General features: G+C 35.0%; 1 protein-coding gene across 1 annotated transcript in view; it reads left to right on the top strand.

The window, feature by feature from the left end:
• Window positions 1-773: 773 nt before the first annotated feature.
• LOC106862098 (uncharacterized) overlaps window positions 774-9,009 on the top strand; it is a 31,353-nt gene continuing 23,117 nt past the window's right edge. Inside the window, exons 1-11 of the mRNA XM_014890903.2 lie at window positions 774-1,382; window positions 1,811-1,831; window positions 3,331-3,390; window positions 4,579-4,632; window positions 4,708-4,752; window positions 5,554-5,580; window positions 5,860-5,904; window positions 6,528-6,572; window positions 7,221-7,274; window positions 8,016-8,084; window positions 8,755-8,823. Coding sequence (XP_014746389.2) covers window positions 774-1,382; window positions 1,811-1,831; window positions 3,331-3,390; window positions 4,579-4,632; window positions 4,708-4,752; window positions 5,554-5,580; window positions 5,860-5,904; window positions 6,528-6,572; window positions 7,221-7,274; window positions 8,016-8,084; window positions 8,755-8,823 — 1,098 coding nt within the window. The remainder of the gene's footprint in view (window positions 1,383-1,810; window positions 1,832-3,330; window positions 3,391-4,578; window positions 4,633-4,707; window positions 4,753-5,553; window positions 5,581-5,859; window positions 5,905-6,527; window positions 6,573-7,220; window positions 7,275-8,015; window positions 8,085-8,754; window positions 8,824-9,009) is intronic.

Here is a 9,009-nt window from a genome sequence, read left to right as displayed (position 1 = left end):
ACATTGTGTCAAATACTGTAGAAAAATATCCCAGCCCAAGTGATCAAGGTGAATATTGTAATTTTAAAACAGGTGTAATTTTAAACATCCTGATTTATGTGGATTCTGGACTATATAGTTAACTTGCCTTCTAAGATGCTCATAATCAGCCAGGTTTGCCTCATCCTACATTTGCACATGCCTTATTTTTGCACTTTTATCTTTTTACTCCCATCTTTTCCCTCTCTTTTTGTGTATTTCAGAAAAGGAGATAGCATCTGTGTTTTGTTATGATGTGGCTGAGAGCCTATTACTGTCACAAGAATAATAGCCCATATAACTACTTTCATAGAAGTAATGTCATCAGTAGTTCAGAAAATTAATACTTACAGATCCTGCTTTTGGAAATTTTTGTCACTGGATGTGAGTGTTAGTTCTAGGGACAAAATCTAGCTCTGTCAAATCACATTCCAGTGTCTTGTTCAGTAAGCCTCATTTTCTTGTACTTTACTTCCACCTATTTAGGTAGGATATACAGTGGAATACCAGGCAAGATGACAGAATGAAATTTAAAAAACCACTACAACATTTCTCATTTTATACTACATGATATCAACACACCTTCGGGTTTTTATTCCTTGGGGCATCTGTTCTGGAGCAAATCCCTCAGCCTCTATCAGCTCTATCTTCACGAAGGGCTCACACTTGTGAAGACAGATGCCATCAAAAGTTTCCATAATTCCAATCCTACTTTTGAATCCCAAAATACATGTATGGGTAGAATAAGATTTAGTATGAAGTCACTCCACTCACCTACATACCTATTTATTCTAGATGAAGATTGCATTCTGGAAATTGCTTTTTTACTGGACAGCTCCGAAAGTACTAAGGACTATAATCATGAACAACAGAAAAAATTTGTACTGCAAACAGTAGACAGAATGAAAAGTCTGCAGCTTAGTTCTGGACGTACCCTTCGCTGGAGGATGGCCTTACTTCAGTACAGCAGTACTGTGTTCATAGAGCAAACTTTCCATGACTGGAAAGGTCCTGAAGCATTCAAATCCCACATTGCTCCCATCACCCACATGGGTCATGGCACCTACACAACTTATGCTATAACTAATCTTACCCAACTCTACATGACTGAAGGGACTTTGGGTAGTGTCAAAGTAGCTGTGCTTTTCACTGATGGAGTGGATCATCCAAGAAACCCAGATATTTTTGCAGCTACAGCTGATGCTAAACACCAAGGAATTGTATTTTTCACAATGGGAATGACCAGAGTGGCTGAGGAGGTTAGCAATGCTGCCAAGCTCCGGCTCCTGGCCAGTGTCCCAGCATCAAGGTTTGTTTTCAACCTCCAGGAGAAAGAAACTGTGGAGAAGGTTCTCAAAGAAATGGTATGTATGAGAAAGAATTTGAAATAGTGTTAGGAACATAGGTAAATTTTATCTTATTTCTATATTCTGAAAATACATTTCCTCAATATACCATTGAAGAAACTTGTGCATTTTACATGTTAAAGTGGCTGAATTATTAATGTTTACCATTGCAATTTTAGCAAATTATGGCTGGATAAGGAGAGTCAGTGATTTCAGTCAACAATCCATAATAAGAATTTAATATATTTTAATTATTTTTTAGAATGGAGAGATTGCAATAATGTTTCTCAGAAATTAACATTTAATTAATGTTAGTCAATATATTAATTATATAATTTAGTTAGCTAATTGCTGAATTTATTTATTTTCACATCTTGCAGTGTCTTTTCTGTAGAGTGGGATTAAGACTTTAAATTTCTAAAGTTGTCAATATCTGTCTTTTACAGAAAGACCTGTCTGAGGAAGCGGTAAATATTTTAAGTATTTTTTTCCTGTGTAGATCTACTGTTTAATATAGATATTTCCAATTATATGATAACATAACTCAGGAAAATTGATAGCTCAGGAAAGTGGTTAAATCCTGAGTCTAATGGGATTGTCTTCAAGTTAAACGTTTTTGAATTTGCAGGACAGAGCTTTAATTTGCTATCCTAATGTAATTTACTAATGTATTTAGTAATTAATAATTATTAATTTACTAACTACTAATGTAGTTTGCTAACCTAAAATATTTTCAAAGAAAAAGAACAAGGTGTCCGTACTCAGGCTAGAAAGAATTTGCTGATACATTTTGACATGTCCTCTAACAGACTCAGTGCAATGAAAACATGATGCAGAGCTGAAGACAGGGCAGTTCTAACCCTTAATCCTCTTCCTATGTGAGAGGGTTTAAGTAAGGATGAGATCTCAAAGCTCCACCACTGTGCCTTTCCAGTTTGACCATGCTGTGTCACCCTGACTGCAGGCATTAATAGGTCTGGCTGGAATTTTGTGGGGAATAAAGTTAGTTTTCCTTTTAAAGATGTTAGTGCTATTTAAGGCACAGTAATCTCAGACAAAAAATGTTCTCCTAAGCAGCTCAAGCAAACTGCTAAATAGTATGAATGTTCACAAAACTTTGAAACATTTCATTTTTCACTCATTTCTACTGAAAAGTTGATTTTTCTCCATCAATATTGAAGTAGTAAGACACTCAATGTTAGCCTTGGAAAATATATTGTGACTAATCTGGATATTCAGAGAAGAATGATAGTTAAACTCTTCAGTTCTAGACATCTTCAAGATGAGCGGAGGTTTAATAAATAACTAAACCAAAAATAAAAATGACATTTCTTATCCTGCCTTCAAAAATAACTCCAGTATCTGTAACTCTGTATTTATGTCATGATCTTAAAGTTTCAAAAAGGTCTTAAAAATCACATAAATACATACCATAATGATGTTTGACTGCAACACCCGATGGTAGAGATGACAGAAAAGAAAGAAAGATTATCAAGTGTTTTAATAAATTGCATTAACTAAATAAATGTTTATATCCATACAAATTTTGTTTATAGATCAAGCTAGAACTAAACTATGAGCTATCCTGCATACAATGGAATTAAGTAAAGGAATGTAAGATTTTTTTTACTTCATCTTCTTGGCTATCTCTATAGTGCCTAGTAAAGAAAACAAAACAGACATGGCATACCCATAAACTGACCTTGTGAAGGGTTTGGAGGTAAATCCATTACCAAGATGATTGAAAGTTTAGCAATAGGAATGATACAGAATTTTGGATGGATGGAGGCCACATTCTGGATAAGTGGTAAACAGATAATTAAAAGATTTCTGTAAAAAATGTAAATATCGTTTCTGCTCATTACAGGTGTATTTAAACTAGTAGTGCAATAACTTAAAGGAAATGTCTGTGTGTTTTCTATCTCTTTCATTAAAATGTGCTGATTTGTACTATTTTCATTCAAAGTGTCCCCAGGTTGACAAATGTAACTGTGAGAAGGGGGACAAAGGCCTTCCTGGTCCTGCTGTAAGTAGCTGTCATTTCTCAAATAACTGATATACAATATAAATTAAAATGCAATTCATTGTGGAAAATTTTAATAATAAAAAAAATTTTGAACCCAAATCCTGAGACAACAAAAGTTCAAGGGTCAATGCATACTCCTCCATAGTTACATTGCATGAAGATGCCACACCAGAAGGAAGTGCACAGACCCAAGAATGCCGTGAGACACTCTCTGTGTGTGGGAACAGACAGAAGGAAGAACAGTGTGGTGTGGTGAGGCTCTCCTTTTAGCCACAGCAGTATGAAAGGCAGAAAGGAACATCTTTCCTGCTGCAATCAGACAAGACCAGCTGGATCTAACTAGCCTCAAATCAAATATTAATATCTAAAAAGCCCTTTGAAAGCAAGAGAGAGCACAAAATATTGAAGCATTAGGAACAACTGAGACAAGAATAAAGTGGACTGGACTTCTTTCAGAATACTCTTACAGATAGAACCCCTTATGAAATCTAGGAGGTTGCTTCATGCAAGGTTTAGTGATTTAAACGGCAGGGCTTACATTTCAAAAATAACTGAATGATCTGATATTATATCTCTGACATTGAACTAATGCACTATAGTACCTTACAGTCCTTGCTCAAGGTGAAAGGACAGTGTCAGAGTTTGAAAGAGAGCCCTGAATTTGCCCATCCTCATCCTTTTGACCTGAATATCCTATTCATACACAAACAAAAACACACCTTGGGTTTATACAGCACAGTACAATGCACTTTAATTGAAAATGTACCCTCTACTGTGTGCAAACAGTAGTTTTATTTGGGTTAATATTTGCTGTCTTTACTTGGAAAGTGCAGGTATTGCTTACACAAAAGCATAAACCCCAAAGAGTTGAGAAGAAAACAAAACATCTACTTAGCAAGCTGGGTAGTTACAAAAACAGCTGATCACCTCCTTTCTTCAGAGAAGAACTGAACAGTTTTGTTTATAACAAAGACAAAGGAGAAAAATGATTGCCTATTGAGTTGGTCCTGCTGTTCCCAGATATTCAATTTCAATGTTATGGTAAATAGAGAGATTTTGAGAAATAAATCTATAGGAAGCAAATACCTTAAGTTTGAGAAAAACATGGTAAAACGATATTGTAAATACTGCAAAACGAAATTATTTTTACTAACATATATCATAAGAATTATATTTTCTTGTTTCCAGGGTAAAAAGGGTCGCACTGGGGATGATGGAGCTCCAGGCTTGAAAGGAGCAAAGGTGATTGGTTTTTCAGATTTAGGAGAAAGATCTGTCTTGTCCTCTTCACTGATCTTGATGTTGAATTATTCATAGGGGGAGCCAGGTCTTAATGGAATCCCAGGACGAGATGGAATAGAGGTAAAAAAATACTTTCCCCCCCTTCTTCTCCAGTGAGCGTTGTTCCTTTGAGGCAAAATACCACCTTTTTGTTTTGTTTTGTTTTTCATTGTTGTAAGAGCAAATTTCACTTCTGGTTTACCATCTAGTGATTCATTAACATTAGAAGAACTGAAAACATTCTCATTGATTAATGAAAATGAGTAATTCCTTCTTATATGTGTGATCTAGAAAATGCTCTCCAATACTACATAATACCTCCAAAACATATAAATGCTCTGATATGACAACCTAAGAACATTACAGAAATTGACACTCTGCCTGCATCATTCTGGGTTTATTTAAATTTGACAAATAAATGACCTAGTGTATAATAGCAGTGAAAAATTTCAATGAAATACATATAGGAAGTAAGTGTAGGACCAGTCTCTTAGTGCGTCATTCTCAATTCCTTCACATATGAATCCCTCTACTTTATGCTTTCTTATTTATTCAGTAAATCCTTTTTAATTAGTGATTTTTCTTGTTTTCTTATTTTAGCATGTTGTTCACTAAGATGGAAATATGAACTCGATCTGTTTTTACATCACCAGAATCCCAGTCTAAAATTATACATTCATACAATTTGTTTACCCATACAACAGCATCTGCCATGACTAAAAGGCACAGTACTTTGAATCATATTGCCATATTTATCAGTCATTTTTTCTCTTTGAAATGCTATTTTTCTGAAGAGAGTAGAATATTAAGGAAGCCAATACTCTTGCTCCTACTTTTGAGTTCTATGTAGTCACAACCTGCTTTGCTTTTGTGTTTTCCCAGGGGAAATCTGGATATAAAGGAGAGAAGGTACATCTTTCAGTCAGAATTGATGCCTATATTTTTGTTGTTATTTATTACATATAGTGCCATATTTCTTTTAAATATGTCATACTAGTAATGAACAATAGCATCATCTTAACAGCTGCTTCACAAGCTGTAATAGATGTAACTGTTCCTCAGTAAACTTGCAGCACAATTGCTATATGTTCTGAATAGAATAACATTTAGGTTTTCAGCTAAAGCACCTAGAGAATAAGGATGATATGCCAATATAACTCATAAGTATTTATTCATATTCCTTTCCAGGGTGAAAGAGGTGAATGTGGAATCCCAGGAATAAAAGGAGACAGAGTAAGTAGCCACAAAGCTGTTGTATTTCCAAGAAACACAGTTAAACCGCAAAAGAAAAAAAAAATCCCACAGTGATCAATTTAAGGCATATATTAGTTCTAAGGCTGAGGGAAATTGACAGCTGACAGTTTTGAAATATATAGTGAGCAAGGACACAGTTTTTACTGACTTTCTGAGCTCTTTCTACATTTTCCTATGATTCCTCTTATGGCCAAAGACAGCCTGTTTAAAACAATGGTAAAATTCTACTTTAACAGAGGCAGAAGGCTTGAAACAGTAAGCAAAGGGAATGAGATATAAAAATGAAAACAAAGTTTCTAACTCCAGTCCTTAAGATTTAGTGCATAATTGCTGTAAATATTTCAAATAGAGCAAACAGAATTTAATCCTGGATTACTGGTCCTTGATAATGAAATCTGTTCATCATTACGCTATATTTTGATTACCAGTCAATTTAAAAATATTTATTTAATACTTTGTGGCTGCTGAGCTTCTCCTAATTTTAGTTTCTATTTTAATGTAAAGCTATCTAAATAAGACACCTTTGTGAAAAGTTACCTAAAAGTGGTTTTGACAAAATCTAAATATACAGAAATATATCCTTTTTTTCACTTATCTTTCAGGGCCCAGAAGGTCCAGTAGGCCCCCGAGGAATAAGAGGGATTCAGGTAAAAGAAAAAAAAAAAAAAAAAAGAAAGAAAAATCAACAATGAAAGCAATACCTGGTTGCCTGGGATTCGAAGATCTGAAATAATATTATACCCCTACTGACATGGAATCTTTGACTTGCTGAGTTCAAGGCATCCAAAATCTATCTTCTTAAATAGCAAAATTAGTAAGAATTTGGAGAAGTAATCTAGACAAATAAATCATCCTTTTAATTCATTCAGTCTCAAAGACCACAGCAAATACAGTTCCATAAAAACCAAAATCACTCATTTCTCTTTCAGTGTCTGGGCTATTTCATTCCCTCAAGAAGTACATGGACACTCTTCAGTTTCCTGTCACCCCAATACTCTCAGACTGATGGCCAGGAAGCTTAGCCCATCAGAGATGTTTCGGCAGATCTTGACTGTAGATTACCTTTAATTGTATTAAAAAAAAGAGAGAGCCAAATTGTCTCCTCAAATATCAGAACCAGCTCCAACTGGGTTGAGTAACTGAATATATTCATTGTTCACAAAGCAAAACTTCAGTTCTGATATGTTTAAAACTCTTATTTTCATGCAGACTTCAGCAAATAATAGATTGTTTTTCAAGCTGCCATTTTTATGAAAGCTTGAAAAATCTCATTGAAACCATTCCTGTTTTAATAGGGTGTGCAAGGACAATCTGGAGATCAAGGGCCTGAAGGCCTGCAAGGATCAAAGGCAAGAACTGCTTTATTTCTTCTCTTTATTGATGTTAAAAGGTACTAATACAGCCTCACAACAGCTATGATTTTATCCTTATATTCTATACCTTTCTTGTGGATGCAGTTTAACTTGACACAGATAGAAAATTGTGTAATTTTTGTATTCTACAAGGTCCTTAAGAAAAGTATTACTTTGCTCTTTGTATTGATTTCAGGTCCAAATCACACTCCCATCTTTATTAATGAACAGTTAAAATATTGGTAGAGTCACAGAATACTACTTAGTATTGCATTTCTTCAGTTTTCAGTTTAAAACTTCTTTTCCCTAAGTGCCAAACAGGACTTCTGTTTAGCATCTCAAATCAGGTCTTTTCTTGAAACTGAACATTCTCAAGACGAATTCTATAGTTCAAAAGGAATATTGCGAAGAAAAGCTTGAAAATAAGTGTACAGGGGACATTATTTATTATTTCTCTTGATTTCTTCTTTGCACCTGCTGGCCAACACGAACAGCTGAGTGTCAAAACTGACATGATATGAAACATTTTTCCTTTTGTTTAATCTCTTATCTTTGTACAAGATAAATTATTGTAGGGGAATTTTGAAGCATTGAAAGGATGAACAGAAGTACTGTGTAAGACAATTCCAATGGGCTGAAATTCAGGATACACTAAAAATGAACCTACAATGTGAGTTAAACTGATATTCCTAGACACCAATTTTTAAGCAAAGTTGTTTTCTTTTCATTCTTTGAAAGGGTGAAAGAGGTCTCCCTGGGCCACCTGGCTTGCCTGGAGAGACTGGAATAGGATTGCCAGGCCCAAAGGTATAAAAATCTCATCTTCTGTATTGCATGTATTGTAGGCTAAGGACCAAGACAGCTGAGCTAATACACTTGCTGATTCACGAGAAAATTCGAGACTGTATGCACTGGTGTTGTGGTATCGGAAAAGTATTTTATATGTTATAAAAACTGTTTGCAAACAGTTGCAAACAAAAAGTACATTTTAATTTTATACTTTAAAGGATTTTTTTACATTAGTTGTTATGCTTGACATAAACTCAGCCCCAGAAGAATATGGCTAGGTAAAAGCACATCCATAGTCTTAAACAGAAATTAATCTTTGCAAAACAGCCTTGTTGGTTTAGATGACTGGCATAAAGAGAACAGAAACGGTATGATAGAAATACTGACTTCTTGGGAAAGACAGTAAGTGATACATGACTGGGCATCTGAAGGAAATAATTAATCTTTTAGACTCAACATTGTCTTCTCTCAAATGCAGAATTGAGGCTGTCCACTTAAGCTGTGAAGCTGCACCAGTTCAGTGCCTGTTGGCCTTGTGTGGTGTATGACTCTAAGGACACTCAGATTTTTGCTGCTGTATTCTCCTACATCTACTATTTCGAGCACAGAATGCCTGATAAGTTGTTATATGCTGCAAAAATAAAAAAATGTAAAATCGGGTGCATTCAAAGTACATCTTTCTTTGAAGGGTGACACTGGTTTGACAGGACGACCAGGCCCTGTTGGCCCACCTGGAGTTGGTGAGCCAGGATTTATGGTATGTCTATTTTTCTATTTGGTAAGAGGCAAGCAGGACAGAAAGCAAAAATTTTCCATTCTTCCCCATAAAAATGTGTGCTAAATTATACCATCTCTTTTCTTTCTTCTACCATTTCTTACTCTGATAGATATTACCTTGTCTGACTCACATTTCCCTCAATGAACTGGAAATGTTTCCAATTTT

The sequence above is a fragment of the Sturnus vulgaris genome, chromosome 7, assembly GCF_052056855.1.
Source record: "Sturnus vulgaris isolate bStuVul1 chromosome 7, bStuVul1.hap1, whole genome shotgun sequence".
NCBI lineage: Eukaryota > Metazoa > Chordata > Aves > Passeriformes > Sturnidae > Sturnus > Sturnus vulgaris.
This window is presented reverse-complemented; position numbering and strand designations above follow the sequence as displayed.